Below are 16,746 nucleotides of genomic sequence, written 5' to 3'. Positions count from 1 at the left end.
GAGTAGCTTCCACGGAAACTGAAGTGCTCCCTCTCTTGCTCTTCACAGAAAAATGTGCAGACCTACTGTCTACAGCGAGAAGTTCCTCTAACAGCCTGCAGATGAGGGGAGAGCATGGGATGCCAGGAAGGAGAGGAGGATGCAGGAGCGTGCTCAGAGGTGAACCCTCTAGCAGGGGTGCAGGGGAGGAGCTAGGGTTGTTGGAAGACACTGAGATTTATCCCCTGGGGTCCTCTGCCAGGGGAGGTGAGAGCAATTCTTGGCTGCCAGCTTGACCACATGCAGAACTGACTACAACTCAAATGGCTGGGCACGCCAGTGCTGGATTTTGTTCCTTAATCATCTGAAGTGGGAAGACCCACTTGAGGTCTGGATCTCTGAGGTAGAAGACCCACCTTTAATCTAGGCCCTACCTGCTGCTGGCAGCCTCTCTCTAAAAAGGACAGAGAAGAAGGAAGCTCTCTTCTCTTTGCCTGCTTGTTCTCACTCTTGCTAGTGAGTCCACTCAAGCAAATCCTTCGCTGGCATTAGATGCGACTGCTCTGGAACTCCAGTGTTTACTGAAGAGCAGCTGAGACAGTCAGCCTCATGGACTAAACAGCTACTGGACCCTTGGATCCTCTGTTTGTAGATAGACTTGTTGGACTAGCTGGACCACAACCAGTAAGCCATTCTAATAAATCCCCACACACACACACACACACACACACACACACACACACACACACACATTCTATGAGTTCTGTTTCTCTAGAGAGCCCCCAACTGATACAACCACTTTCCACACTACATTACTCAGGTCCACTCCCTAAGCTCCTACAAGGTGACAGAGTTGACCAGAATCCTGCAGTCTTTCAGAACTGTCAGCACATCAGACAACAGAAAACACAGCACGGGTAATCAAAAAGGTTTTAATGATTAATGTTTAGACATTATTTAACAGTGTGGGTATATCCAGATGAGCTAAGCACACTTTGACAGCACACTATCGAATGTTATACTTTTTGTATTGAGATATGTAAAGACACCTGCGGACGGGTACCTAGGGAGAAGACACACACATACACACATTCTAGATCTGACAAGGGAAATGTAAACAGATGCAGCAACTCCTTCCAAACAGAAAACCCACAAGGCTAATTAGGACCCACTGGCTCCTTGTAATATGAATGTGCAAAATTAAAGCATGGTAAACTGGTATTTACATAAATATCAAACCCACAATTAGTTTATACATTGTCAATCATCTCCTAAGATGTGTCATGAGTGGTTCCATGGATTTGTTTTTTTACCAATGCAGAAGGTATTCAAAGGCTAAACTTTCAACACTTTAAAAATGACACACGTGAAAAGAGTCCCCATTTGTATGACCGAGGCCTCGAGCGCACTAGACACGATTTTAGGATAAGCCATCTGTTACTTTTAAAACAAGCGCTTTAAACCGATCTTTAGGTGCTAAGCAGAAAAAAATTACAGATGCCCACCATGATTCACACTGAATAAAGCGGCTGCTCCCAAGCACCCAGCTCCCGCCTGCTCCAGCTCTTAAATTTTACCTCAAAACGCTTATGGTGCTTCCTGGTCTCTTGGTAAATTAGGCACATTTTAAAAGGAAGTGTATGTCAAAGTAGCACTACAGAAAAGAATAAAAAAAATGTGGACCCAGGTAACCAGTCCCTCATCACTCTGTGTGTGTGTGTGTGTGTGTGTGTGTGTGTGTGTGTGTCTGTCACATAATAAATGTCTCGTCACCTTTCCTGAAAGGTAGTTCTCTCTCTCCAAGTGGTGGGAAGTCGGATGGCCTTTTTATCTCCTGTATAAAAACACTAAGCACTTCAGAAGTGAAAAGTGACCTACTCTTATAGTCACCCTAGCCTCTGGGGGACCAGGGGCAGGTACGTAAGTGTCTCCAGACGCTTTGGACCCTTTCCCCACCTTTTTAAACACATTAATAGTGGCACTCAAAATAAAAAAATAAGATCTGTTAAAAAGTTAAACTGACTGTTCCACTAGACTTGAGCCTGCTTATTTAAAGCCAGCGTTATAAAACCAAAGGTGCCATCAGATTTCGCATCTCCAAGTCACTTGAAGTCACACATCACACACTTGTTTCATAAATCATACATTTGATTTTTCTAAACAGAGCTATTACAAATGAATAATACAAAGTTGAAACATACCCTAATTAAACTAACAAGCTCTGGGCCCTGCTTTTTAAGTCTTAAGGCATGTGTGTTTTTCTACTGTTAACAACATTGTACAAATTTACAATCACATGCATGGTCTACAGTTAAAAAAAAAAAAAAAGTTTGGATTACAGTGTTTTAAATTGTGAACCACAATTCAGCACCTATCGTGTTACAACTAATAAGGCAGCAGCAGTGTCGTATACTACAAGAACATTCCCTTTCCACAGTCTAGCGCGGGGGTCGATGAGAGCCCAGAAATGTGAGAAAATCGTATGCCTACTTTGTATAATCTGTATACATATTCTAGGGGTTTTGAACTGATGAAGAAGGTCCTACATGAGTCACACTGCAGATAGTAGGGCCAGACTAGTGACAGCAGCTGCTATGAGCGTCAGGGCACACAAGTCACGCTGTGCTTACAATCACACGCCGCGGTCTGGAGGCTTCGGCTCGGCTTGTCAATCCTTTCGCTGCTTCCTGGGCTTCACGCTGTTTTCCAGGGAAGGGAAGCTGTTGGTGTGTCCGTTGACGGCGGTCACAGACCCGTTCTGGTGGCCCTTCAGGTGTTCTTTCCTCCGAGAGGCCCCTTTCTTGTTGTAAGTCTGAAATGTACAAGGCGAATCAGTGCCTGCTAACCGGATGAACTGTACCGGTCTGTATCTCACTAGGCCTGGTTTCCTGGTCTGACCAGTCTCACCACGTAATTCCTGTGCTCAAATAACCACTTTATGTTCAATCACCTTTGCAACGTTGTGAGGCTTAGCTCAGAGGTTCTGACCCCCTAGGCCACAACAGAAACACTTAGAACACAGAGTTTCTTTTCATTCTGCTTTGCCTCTTCAGGATGTGGATGGTGGAGCAATGGCCTAGGGAACCAGACTGGCTCCTCCTCCTGGCTAACAGCCACTCTACATCACGAGCCATTGCTTATCTTTATGTTGTTCTTTTTGCCTCAGTAACCATCATGTACAGTACAATGGGCGCCAGGAGCAATTGGAAGAGGGTCCTATTATCAGGCCCCAGGAAGGCAGGAGTCAACAAGTCACACACAGATACGTGGGGGGCACAGAAGACAAACAGCAGCTGAGAGTCTCCTCCTGGTGGCTGTCCACACTACTGGACTTTTCTTGGGACCCATTACCTTTGCTCTTGCTCCTGCCCAGGGGACAGTGGGGACAGAAGCCACTTGGCACTGGCCACAAAAGCAGGAGACTCATCAGTGTCTGCCTGGTGACCAGGCGCCACCAGATAGACAAACCTCTATCAAGCCCCAAACTTGAGCAATGGGCATCTAAGAAAAATGGGACAAAACAATAGGTTCTAATTACATCAGAGAATGTGATGGAAATTTCCTAGCTATGGTAGGCAGGGCAGGGGGCTGAGACTTCCGATTGGAAATCAGCTCTTTATGTCTCTGCACTGCCCAAAGAAAGGGAACAAAGCACCCACTAAACATGGCATCATTTCCCACCCGGTCTCAAGACGCCTAGGACCCGATGGCAAACAAAGCTGTGGACCCACCCTCCATCCCTAAAAAGGCTCTTTCAAAGCACAGTGCCAGCACCCAGGAGTGCTCCACACAGCCCCACTGAGGTCAGAGGCCAGCGAAGGGTGAGATTTACCTGAATGTAGAAGTTTGTGAAGAGAGCAATCAGGGAGATCATGTATCCAATCTGGAAGAACAGCCACCCGAGAGGGAAGGAGCATGGCCAGAAGACCCCGCAGCTCGTCTGGATGATCGTCAGCACAAACTGGACCTAGGGGGAAAGGCCAGGGTTGAGCGGTGGCAGCACATGGTTCCAACCATGGGGTTATGTATCAGTGTCCCCACCCAAGTTTCTGAACCAGCACTTCCTAGCTTTTTATACGACGTTTATTTCTGTCCTCTCTATGTATGCCTCTTCTATAGGTTCGCCCTTTCTCCTCATACCTACTTAAACCACCTTTCTCTAACAGTCTAGAACTCAGCATAGAGAGGTAAGAGGGAGGAGTGAGGTACTTGTTTAAAGGGGCCAGTGATGTAACTCATGATGCACAGGCCAAAATACTAGGTCCACGAATGACTTCTGATGAGTGACCCTTGGAAAGCAGGTGGACCTGTATGATCCACTCAAAGGTGTTAAAGGCCCCTGACTCCTCAAGCACCTTCAGTAGCCCAGTGAGGACTCAAGAGGCTCGCACGGGCTCCGTTCCCCTCATTCCTTCAGTCTGGAGTTCTAATCTAAGAACTAGGCAGACAGCATACAGCCCAGCAGGATGTTAATGCCTACGGTATTCTTCCACATTCTGTCTTCCAGAGCCCATGATCACAGCATAAATCCATCCATCTCTGCATCCTTGCTCCTCTGTATCAGAGGAGGCTAGAGAACAATTATCCTTTCCCCACAGGTGAGAAAAAGATTAACAAGGACTGCAGAGCAGCTGGCAGAGGTGATAATGAAACACCAGACACAGAAGGAGCTCCAACGTCTCAAAATGTTATTTTTAAATTTTGAAAAAAAAAAAAAATCAAGGTTGATTCAGGGGATCTCAATTAGATTCATTGGGAACAAAATGCCCACGGCAAGGCTGGGTGGAGGGTTTAGTACCTGTCCCTCAGCCTTTATGTGTTCACCTACAACATGGAGGGAATATTCCAGACATCTCATGCAGAAATCATATCCTTAGCATGGGTGCCTGACATACAGAACAAACCAGGCCGGTGTTTATCAAGAGTACTACTAACTGCTCAGGAAGGCTTCACGAGGGGAAAGGAGCAGCCACACAATGGGCTGAGCCAGGGAGAGTGACAAGAATCATCATCAAGACAGACAGCTGTCAGTCTGCCTCTGCCAAGGGCCACCAGGGTCTGAAGCAGCGGGAGCTTGGACCCAGTACTCTGATACAGGGGTCAGAATAAAGTAGTCACCCGGCACTCATCTTACCCAAGAGGGTCCACTGTCTAGTAAATACAAGGGCTCTGGACTCAGCTCCAGAAAGTTCTACCTGAAACTCCTGGGAACAAAGGTGGGCAGGTTTCATCTTCAGTTTAGAAGTGAGAGCACACATACAGGTATATGTGTGCACATTATGTGTGCACTTATACACACAAAGAAAGAACAAAACTGGACCTGAAATTGAGAGCTTAAGATCTGAGGCATCCCCCCAGTCCAGAGCAGATTCTCCATCTACTAGAAACAAGAGCATTGCCTACCTGCCCACAAGTTTAACTGGATCAACTGGATTCAATTAAACAACAGGACAGCCTGGGAAGAGGACTGGATGTGGCAGGGAACAAGTTCTGGGCACAGGGACCAAGTACTCACCAGCTGCCCTTGAGTGATGTACTTTTTCCACCAGAGGTAGGGACGCATGGACGGGATGGAGGACAGGCCATAGTACGAGTACATGAGGACATGGATGAAGCTGTTGAGTGTCGCACCAAAATACGCTGCGGGAACAAAGGGACCGAGAAGAGATGCCTTAGAGTCTTCTAAGGAACAGGTGTGGGAAAATCCAAGACCACTTTGGAACTACAGAGACTCTTCTAAATCAAGAGGGTGACAAACGCAGCGGCTCTAAGTGCTACTTGGCTGTGTAGGGAAAAGTCAGTTTCCACTGGATGGGCAGGGCAGGCAGCCATAGGACGGACACCTTACACCCAGTGGTCCACAGACCTGCTATATGACTAGCTTGTGCCCCAGACCTGGCACCTGCAGGTGTGGCCGGCAGACTGGGAGGAGTCCTCCTCCCAAATGCCTAAGATGGGCTGCCATTTTAGAGGCAGTTCTTTAGAGATGAAAGATCCGTTTTACCATACCTCTTCTAATTTCCAGTAGAATGTCATTTTTTAAATACTTTCATCCTCAACAGTAACTTCGCTTCAATGAAGCGAAGCAAAGCCATCAGCTTTTCAGGTTGTGTTAGGAGTGTCTCGTGGCTACGACAGAAACTGGTCCTGCGGCCCTCACAGAGGTCATGTACACTCTCCAGCTCTGCGCAGGCCAGGTGGGTCTAGTTGTCTCATGAGGTATCTTGAAATTTAAAATACTCCTCAGATGTAATCAGGTGGAGGGCTGTCCCTACCAGAATCTGGGCTAGCTTATCCATAGGTGACAAGGGATGAACATCAGACACGAGTTCAAGAGTGTTGGAACTCAGCCAACTTCTGGGGTATTTAGAAAATCTTTTTCAGTTATGAATCTGATAGAGCTCTGAATCTCAGAGGGCAGAGACAGTCTGCAGCTACCTTGGGAGCAGACCCAGAGATTCCCAGGCAAACTCTTCAGGGGAGGATGAAACACTAGTGACCGAGACACTTGCTGGACCCTAAGTGGAACCCAACCACGCCCAACTTTTAAAAACTAGCAAATTTTGGCGAAAGTTATGAAAAAACACCTGGTAACTTCACGCCATCAGATTGGATGGGGACTTCCTAATGTGTAGCCTAGCCCCGTGACACACGGCTTCCACACTAGACAGTACACTGACTGTGAGGGTTGGTTCTCTCCTTCCATCGTACAGGTTCTAGGGATTGGACGCAGGTCATCAGGCTTGGCAGTAGGCACCTTTACCTGCCAAGCCAACTTACCTGCCTGCTCCCTTCCTACTTCTCAATGTGCCCAAGGTGGTATCTCCTTCATCTTACTCAATCAGAGTAGGACAATAACCAGAGAAAGGCTCTATGCCCTTAGGTCACACAAACTATTACTAAAAGCAACCCTAGGTCCTCCTCACAAAGTCCCTGCCCATAAAGGCCTGTTATCTCGAAGTCACTGGTTTCCTCTGGCAGGTTCAGAATTTCTGGTCTTAAAGTCTCTGACCTATTTAGAATTGACTTTGTGCCGAGTAGAGGTCTGAGTTTTGTTTTATTGTTTTGCACATGGATATGTAATTTTTCCAGAACTATCTATTGAAGGGGTTTGGCTTATTTAACTCTTAAATTAGCATCCCAAGTAATGGGTTTCATCACGGAGTCTCCGTACATTCCTGTTGCTGCTCGGATATCACCTGCTGCCCTCCCCACAGTGTCCTTCCCTGTGAAGCCCTCCCCTCCCCCGTGAGCAGTCCCCTCTGCTCTTACACACACTCCATTGCCCACACAATCTCCGACCTCCCTTAAGATCTCTTCCTCCCCTCTCACCAGACCTTTTCTAGTTTTGTGACCTATATATAAATATCATGCACATATACAATTTTATATTTAGGTTTACATATATGCAGTATGTGAGTTTGGCTAACTTCACTTAACATGATGTCCAGTGGCCTCCGTTTTCCTGCAAATGCCACGCACTATTTACACCTGCATAAAATGCCACTGTGCAACGTACATTATCATCTGTGCTTGGCCACCCAGGCTGCTTCCGGTTGTTGGCCATTGGGAAGAGAACAGCCACAACCATGAATGTGCTTGTATCTCTGTGGTATGTGATTTGGAGTCCTCGGCTATTTAGCCAACAGCAAGGTCAAATGGTAGTTTTCGGTTCAGTTTCTGAGGTGTCTCCACATGGACTTCCACAGCAGCACCTGGCGTGTGGAGCAGCACCCAGGATGAGTACGAATCCTGGATCCTCGCTAGCACTCTGCCTCTACTGATACCGGATCTAGCACCTCACTGATATGGCCAAGTCACTGAGCTACATCCCCTGATGGTTTGCTTTCTGGATGATAACCTATCTGATTGAAGTGAGATGGGAATCTCATTTTTCCAGACAGCTAAAAGATGCTGGGCACTTTTAAAGTATTCATTGGGCATTTGGGTTTCTTTTCATGAACTGTGTATTGAGTTCAATAGTCCATTGACTTATGAATAATTTGTGATTTTCTGTTTTGAACATATCTGCTGACACCTTTGTCAATGTTATGTGGTAGATGTGTGACTTTCTCTCTGGTCTTCTATTCCACCCCTTTTAGTCTACACGTCCCTCTTTGTGCCTGTGCCCTACTGTCCTCATTACTATGGCTCTGTGGATAATCTTGGGCTGGGCCTTATGAAATCTTCAGCCTTGCTCTTTCTGGTTAGGAGTACTTTGCTACTAACATTACTAACATATGTGACTTGAAAGCAGAAGGAAGGAGACCAGGAAAGGGTACAGGGGCCATGAGAAGGTGGGGAGAGGGACAAATGAGAGAAAAGTGTGACAGGGAAAATGCCACAATGAAATCTTTAGAGTGCATGCTAACTGAAATAATAGTAATAATAATAATAATAATAAATAGAAAAAGAAAAACTTGAACACAAACTCAAAAGCTTATTAACCTGAGGATTTACAGAGAGGACATTTTTCCCAAGGACTAAGTTTCCAGTCTGTCTCTGTCATATGTTCCCCAAACATCCCATTACTCACAATGGCCGCAGGGAACCCAGTTCATCACAAACCACCAGATGTTGAGCATGGTAGCGTGGTGGTAGACATGGAGCACGGTGATCTGGTGGTTGTTCTTGCGAAGGATGAAGAAAAAGGTGTCCATGAATTCGATGAGTTTGGAGAAGTAGTACCACCAGAGGACGCGGATGATCTAAGAGCAAAGGGCTCATGGTTTATCTCTAGTACTTTGCTGGAATGTCACCCGTGACACGATGTAAACCTGGGAGAGTCCCACTGGCCCCCTGCTGCCGTCCAGGGACAGCTCCAGCCACGGTGAGAGCCTGGGAGAACTGAAATGTCTTCAAAGCTCCTGACACTCTTGCACACCCCAGGACTCAGAGGTAGAAGCCTGAGGATCGAGGGTTCAGGGTCATCTTCAGCTACACAGAATCTGAGGCTACAAAGGACTCTGTCTCAAAGCAAAACTAACTCAAAACCACAAGCCCCAGCAGGCAGCTCCAGGCTCAGCAGTGCTCTTCTGTAGTCTGCGGAGCTGCCGGGAGGGAGAAGGATGCTGGGGCTTGAGGGCCAGCGGTGAGGAAGTATGAGTCATGAAGGAAATGGAACCAGAGTACCTGTTTCTGGTCCAACTGATATGCTCAAAGGAAACGCTGGCCATGCTGAGCCTTGACTGTCAGCCTTCTGTTTAACAAACTCCAGTTCTCAGACTGGACTGAGGCCGGGTTTTACCTTTAATATCAATTCTCGGAGGGCACTTACAAGAGTGATTTTAAATCAAATGGTCTTTTCTGTAACTATGAAACCTGCCAACGGTTCACAGGAGTTTCTTTTACAGAGGGGAGGATTTAGTGTTCATTTTATTTATGCCTTTCATGTTCAAATTACCATACCACATACCCAGCGCCTCTTTCTCTTTTGAAAACGACAACAGGAATGATCAGGATTGAGAGGCTACTGTCTCTTTTGCCTTTTATATAAGTTCTTTATCAAAAACAAAACAAACAAATACACACAGACACCCTCACCCCCACACAACCCTGAAACAATACCTTCATATCTGATTCTCCCGCGCTGCGTGTTCCCTGACAGAAAAAGTTGTACTTGCCTTCCCACACACCTGTCACCAACTGAAAAAAAGGGGAGAAAAATTAGTCGCTACATCAGAGCCCTGTTCCACAGAACTTTATTAGTCTAGAGTATGAGAAAATTAACTTGGGGCTCTACAGAGTGAGGTTCATCGTCAGAGTGAACGGTGAAGAGAAAAGTCTTCCACGCTGCATGCGTTCATCCAGTCACCATACTGGAAGGGTGAAGAGGGAGCCTGAAGACGTTCCCAGGATGCTGCCTTGAGAACTCCTTCACCTGCTGCTTCAGGTAAAGCTCCATCCAACTCCAAGATGTCATCCCATCTCCTCATGTCACTTTCCCTAAGCCTGGGCTCCTGAAACCTGACTGTACAGTTTGGAGCCATGTGTGTAAGTTAGTCATGGACTCCCCAAGGGTGGGGGCTCAAGGATCTGTAGTTCTAACAAGTCCTTCGATAGCCACTACCAACACCATTGGACTGGAGACACACTTTTAACACTAGGACAGATATAGTCCATCTTCTTATTCCTTTTCATTTCCTGATGCTGCGTCTACTCCTAGGCTTACAGATTAGCCATCTACAGATACAGAAAGGACCCCAAAATAGGCATGCAAGCTGTAGTTTTCAACTGGCTCAGTGACACAGCCTGTTTCCTCATTAGCCCATAGTAAGATGCATAGCCTATGATGAGACCTTAGAACCTACTCTAATGGTCAGGCTAGAAAGATTAATTATTCTACTTCGATTATGTTCCTACCACCTACTGTGTGCTATTTATCTATGAAAACCACAGCTTCCGGCTTGCTTGCTTTCTTCTATACTTGAGAACAATCTTGAGTGCTCTTGATGGCCACAGAAGGGCAGGGGATGCCTGAGATGGTATACTTTGAGCTTCATGCCATCCACATATGAAGCACACACAAGGACCCAGTCACAGTTATCAAAGTGTGTGCCCCTGTCCATCCTGCCAGCAGCACCCAGGACCCCTGGCAAGATGCAATCTTGAACTATCACAAACCTTCAGGATCTAAAACCCTGGGGTCGACCACTCAGAGTCCCTGGTCACAAATTCTTGAGAATCTAATGATGTTGCTCCCAGATCTGACACCACCCAGAACTTGTTGGCCACAGCTTTAGGCCCTACCCTGGATCCTGTGACCCTGAAATTTATGAGCGAGACGCCTACATGGGATGTGTGTGTGAGAGAGACCTCAGGTAGGCTGAAATTCTCATCCTCCGGCCTCCGAGGGCTGTGATTTTGCCAGCTGGCCAGTGTTTTAACAGGTGATTCTGATCATATGTAATTTGGAAAACAACTGCGGGTCCCGTTGAAGCTGCAGACCACCATAACCCCGGGAGCTCTAAAGGATTACTAACGCCTGGCCTCACCCAGACCAGGAAACAAACCTCACGGGATTCACAAAGTTCTCAAGAGAATTCAGTGTGCGGCTCAGACTGTAAACCAGTAACTTCACCTACTGACCTCAGTAAGAAAGTTGTTCAATGGAAGGGGTAACTGAGAACCCTGTTGTTGATTTGGTCTAATGCCACTTTAATTATGTTAATTTGCACCCCCCCCACCCCCCATTGCACAAGAATCTTCAAGTCTGCATGTAAACTGCGGAGGGACCCTGCCCCCAGTTAGTTCTGATTGGTAAATAAAGTTGCTGGCAGCCAATAGCTGGTCAGGGAGACAGAGGTGGCACTTTAGGATTCCTGGGCAAGAGACTGAGGAAGGGGAGAAAAAGATAGCCACCGTGCCACGGAAGGAGTAGATGCCACGCCTGAGGTGCTGGACAGAGAACACAGCTGTCATGCAGGTGCTGGGGAAACTGAGTCTGAGAGGGCAGCCAAGGTGGAACACAGGTAAGTGACAAGTTGGAAGGTCCATCAGCCAAGTGGAGGTTAGAAGTGGCCCAGCCGGGCTGGTGAGATGGCTCAGTGGGTAAGAGCACCCGACTGCTCTTCCAAAGGTCCAGAGTTCAAATTCCAGCAACCACATGGTGGCTCACAACCATTCGTAATGAGATCTGACATCCTCTTCTGGTCTGTCTGAAGACAGCTACAGTGTACTTACATATAATAATTAATAAATAAATAAATCTTAGAAGTGGCCCAGCCATTGAGCTGTTTAAGGCATATTAAAACATAAGGACACTGGGGCGGATATTGAGGAGTGCTGCCACCTCTGCTGGGTCAATTTGAATAACGATAATTGGAAACTGCAACAGAGCCAGATCCAGGAGGCTCAGGTTGCTCCCCCACTGCCCTCCGACAACTACTCAGCCTGGTAAACGGTACAGATGCCCCACAGCAAGCAGAACGTTTTGGACAAGGACTGGAAGGCAAACTGTTACATTTTTAGCCAATCAAATGTTAGAAATAAATGCCAGGCTCTGCACAGTGCATGAATGCGCGGTGTGTGTGTGTGTGTGTGTTTGCATCTGATGTTTCTTGTAATTTCCCTTCCAGTGTTTTCCTTCTCTTCTGTTACTTTCTCTACATGAAAACATTCTGAGTTTACATATTTTTCATGGCCAGAGAGCAGCATTAAGAATCTGGTATACCATCAGATGTGGAGGCTGTGGGTTGGAAGGTTTGACAGGGAGGAGTGTGAGACCTGTGGGTTTCACTGTCAAAAGTGAGGTTGGACTAAATTCTCTCCAGTGGCTTTCTGTCCAAGTTTTCAACAATCTCTCAGCTACACTTCATAACAGGCCATACACGCTGCTGCTTTTTTTCTAGACTGGCACCATGAGGCATATATATCCTTTGGGTCTTATGTCCTCTTTCAAGGCCAGTTAAGTCTGTCATTCAGGCCTATTAGAACTTTGAAGACTCAAGATGCAAACCCAGAATGAACAAGGAACGAAGGGAGAGGAGGTGGGCTTGGGCCTTTGGAGACTAGACTGGAGAGAGGGTTGTGACACCAGAGTTCTTCCTCTGTCCCATGACAGAAATGCAAAATAGCTCGAGATACCAAAAGGGAATGCTTCTTGTCAAAATGTCACAGCAAGGGTTCCACAAGGACAAATGTGTACAGTGAAATATGTGCTGAAACGGTTATCTTTGTTATATCTTTTACCATATTAAAAATGTCACATTTTAGCAGGGTGTGGTGGCGCACACTTTTAATTTCCTTTGGGAGACAGAGGCAGGCAGAGCTAAGTGAGTTTGTGGCCAGCCTGGTCTATATAACAAGTTCAACACCAGACAAGGTAAATCGTGAGACTCTGTCTCAAAACTACCAAAGCAACAATACAAGTCACACTCTGGACCCTACCATCACTGTTTTCTCTAGCTACCATCTTGGGGTCCTGGACCAGAGGACCATGTGTATGTCACTTCAGAAGACTCCTTGTGATGGGGAGGACTGCTGAGTAGGAAAGCGGGCAAATGCCCCCTTTACAGTCAGTCCTGCAGCTGCCTCTTAATAAGGCAGGCTCTGGTTCCCTCCTGACATGTGACTCTTTCTCATTTTTGTTTCTACAGGAATCTAGGTAGAACTTCCTTCTATAAGCAAATTAACTCAAAATCCTACTTGCCCTTTCCTCTGGCCTGGGATAGGAGTAGAAAATCTCTATGTTAACACCACCTTTGGAGGACAGAAATCAGGCCTGGGCCCTGGGTGGTGAGCTGCCAGCACCAACCAGCCACATACAGGGGATGCTGTTCACTGGTGGCCATGCTCCTGGCCTGTGCCTACCACACCTCCTCCACCCTGAGGTCTTTGTGGAGGCAGCCTTCAGGGTCATTCTCTCCACTGGGACTGCCACTCACCGCTTCTACTAGGGCCAGCTAGGGAGCCTCTCAATGCAATACATTACACACTTAAAACCTTTCAAAGACTTGCTGTTGCCTCCATAACAAACCCTTCTGAGGTATTCCAGTTCTACAGTGAGCCTCCAAGTTTCCCCTTCACTTCTATACCTACAAGCTATTTATCTAGATACAGTTTTCCAGATCCATATTTCCTTAACCTCCAAGGTCAAAGGGCTGCATTAGCCTCCAACATCTATGCTGAGATAGGGACACTGGCTTCAGTATCTCCACCTGCTTAAGCCTTGGGTCTCACAACTCAAGTGGCACAGACATGGTCTTGTATCAGAAAGGCTATATCTGTAAGCAAATTAACTCAAAATCCTACTTGCCCTTTCCTCTGGCCTGGGATAGGAGTAGAAAATCTCTATGTTAACACCACCTTTGGAGGACAGAAATCAGGCCCGGGCCCTGGGTGGTGAGCTTGCTGTATCTTGAAAGTTTGCTGATATGAACTGTGAACAGCTTATCTCATCCAATAAGGCTCCTAACAAGAGCATAATAAATATTCACAATGACCGTTTCATTCCTATTATCTAGAATTCTGTCCCAGGTACCCTAGGTCTCCAGATCTCCTATCTCCCGAAGCTCAGTTAGAGTTCTATTTTCTCCATGACTGGTCTTTACTGTAAGCCCAACCTCTCATGGCTTCTCTTAATTTTCTCAACTGATCACTGTCCTTCCTCCCTCCCATGACAGAAATGCAAAGTGTCTCGAGATACCAAAAGGAAATGCTTCTTGTCAAATGTCATAGATACTGCAGTAAGGGTCCCACGAGGAAACTTTAAACCATGAGGGTCTCATGCTCCTCAATAAGCTCTGGGGAGGCCTTGATCTTACATCAACAGACTTGTAAAGAGGAGAGGGTTGATCAACGATACGGAACTAAGACAGAAGTTCAAAGTCCTCTAAAGCAGTGGTTTTCAGCCTTCCCAATGCTGCCACCATTTAATACATTTCCTCACGTTATGGTGACCCCAACCAAAAAATGATCTCATCGTTACTTCGTAACTGTAATTTTGCTACTGTTATGAATAATAATAGAAGCATCTGATATGCAGAATACCTGATATGTGACTCTGCTGGGGGTCACAACTCATAGGAACTAGGTATCAAGTTACATTTGTAGGAGACAGAGACATCAGTTCTGTCTGGAGGGAGGGACGTGGGTTCATTTTTTGCTTGGCAGACAGAGAAATTAAAAAATATCCAAAAGTATTCCAAAGAGGCTCAAATTTTATGGCAGGCTTCTGAATTCTGTTCATAAGGAGAAAACCATTTACCAAATTTTATAGGTGTGTGTGTGTGTGTGTGGAAAATGCCAGAAAGGTGAGAATAATTTAATACCCCAAACTACGGACCTGGGCTAGCATTTATTTGTCTGGGTCTCTACAGAGTCTTCACAAATGGGCCAGTACTTGAAGCTTCTCCAGCCTCCGTTACTGTCAGAGGAACAGGGGATGCTATGAGCAGTGGCCCCAGAGACTCTCAATGCAAAGGACCGAGAGCCCCTCCCAGCCCTACAAAGAGCACACAGGAGAAGACGCTCCTAGAAACTTCCTGTAGCTGCTGCTTCTCTGCAGGGCCCACGTTCAAGTTTTCTCCGGCAACCTGGTCTGTCACAATGCTGCAGGACCTCAGATGAGGTAGAAGAAGGCTCAAGAGGATGGACGGGGTGAGGTGCTGAGAGGAGGGCCGCCATCTACCTTGGGCTACTGAGAGGCAGCGGAGAGACTGTTCCAAAGTGGAAAAGTAGGCCACAACAAACAGCCTGCTTCTATCTTCACACTCGCTGTACCACTAACTGGCCCAAGGACAACAAAGAGAGAGTTATTTATGTGGCTGTCCCCAAGTAACCAAGATACGGGCAGTGCCACTGTAAAGCCATATGTGTTTCCTCCTTCCTTGGAGTAAAGCGAACCTTAATTAGGCCAGGAACATGTGAAGAGCTATAATTAAGCGCAGCAAGCAGCCTTCTTCTCTCCTTGGGAGGCAGCTCAGCAGCCAATGCAGGTTTTGTCATCTTTTCATCTTAAGAGAACATAGCTGTGCATCACAGTGAGGTCCTGGGGACGCAGCTCAGGGAGCTAATGACGTCAGTGGGGAGAACTGACTGCTAACCACAAATGAAGGAGAACCTTCACCATAGTACTTTCTGGATCGCTACCAAAGCCTTCCAGAAACAAGGTCATTGGAAACACTCGAGTCTGATTGGAAAAGCTCTGTCCTCATGGTCTGATCACCCCGTCACATCACCCCAAAGCCCTAAGACGACAGAAGGGCTGGATGGTTTTGGTCATAAGAGGTGGATACATTATGTGGACATCATGCCCTGAACAGAGACAAACCAAAGGCAATGAAAACAGACTCCGATGTGATATTTAAAGACAACAGCATCCCAGATGAGAAATGTTCCAAAGAGCCATTAAGACATTTCACAGATTTGCTGCCCTGTGTATGTTTTTATATCTGGTAGAAGTGAGCACTTTAAGTGAGGAAACAGAGATAAAGAAAAGGCCTGGCTAAGCCCAAGCATGTGTCACACAGCAGTTCTAGGCTCTGCTGCCTTCCATGCCTGTTTCTGAATTGTTGGCAAGTCTTTCCATGAAGGACGCTGAGAAAAAGACCTTTACCTGTATCTCCTTATCTGACTTAACAACCAACCATAAGCTATTCCGAAGGCAAAAGCCCCCACCTCCTCTTACAGTGTAAGGCCACTTTGGAACGAGGAAGGCACCTCCCTTGCTTAAGTCATAAGGACCACTCCTGCACACTTGACAAAACTTTAGCACAGAGCAAACAGGCTAACCTGAAACAGGTATGCCTGGAATCCTAAGTACTGGCCCCTTCCCTCTTGTGCTGAAGGTTTTTTGTTTTGTTTTTACTGTTAATACTTCCTCAGCAGAAAGGGACAGGGACATTGAGAAGGACCATTAAATGCAGAAAGGGACAGGGACATTGAGAAGGACCATTAAATGAGGAAGTCAGGTGCAGGACATTAAGTAGGTACCATGTAAGTCTGATATTCTAGCTAAAACTATGGCATTTCTGCTCCCAATACTTGAGAATCTACAACTGGGGCAAAACCAGGAGCCCCTGCCAGGGTCCTTTGCATGAGTTAAAACTCTACAGCCAACCTAGTGCAGTCTTACTTTGCGAAGCCTGGCTTTAACTAAGAACCTGTAAGATGGGGTGGTGGGTGGAGTTGCAGACCTTTTAGTCCCTGTCCTTGGGAGGCAGAGGCAGGAGGATATCTGTTCCAGGTCAGCCAGGAACATAGAGGTATCCTATCTCAAAGAGAGCCAGGAATATGGAGGTATCTTGAGGGAGAGGGAGGGGGGGG

General features: G+C 46.6%; 1 protein-coding gene across 1 annotated transcript in view; it reads right to left on the bottom strand.

Moving 5' to 3' along the window:
* Window positions 1-892: 892 nt before the first annotated feature.
* Window positions 893-16,746, bottom strand: part of Elovl5 (ELOVL fatty acid elongase 5) — a 66,261-nt gene continuing 50,407 nt past the window's right edge. Inside the window, exons 4-8 of the mRNA XM_021171553.1 lie at window positions 9,547-9,624; window positions 8,516-8,687; window positions 5,495-5,619; window positions 3,812-3,946; window positions 893-2,791 (exon numbers count right to left, since the gene is read on the bottom strand). Coding sequence (XP_021027212.1) covers window positions 2,648-2,791; window positions 3,812-3,946; window positions 5,495-5,619; window positions 8,516-8,687; window positions 9,547-9,624 — 654 coding nt within the window. The 3' untranslated portion in view covers window positions 893-2,647. The remainder of the gene's footprint in view (window positions 2,792-3,811; window positions 3,947-5,494; window positions 5,620-8,515; window positions 8,688-9,546; window positions 9,625-16,746) is intronic.

Source organism: Mus caroli, chromosome 9, assembly GCF_900094665.2.
Source record: "Mus caroli chromosome 9, CAROLI_EIJ_v1.1, whole genome shotgun sequence".
NCBI classification, from domain to species: Eukaryota; Metazoa; Chordata; class Mammalia; order Rodentia; family Muridae; genus Mus; species Mus caroli.
This window is presented reverse-complemented; position numbering and strand designations above follow the sequence as displayed.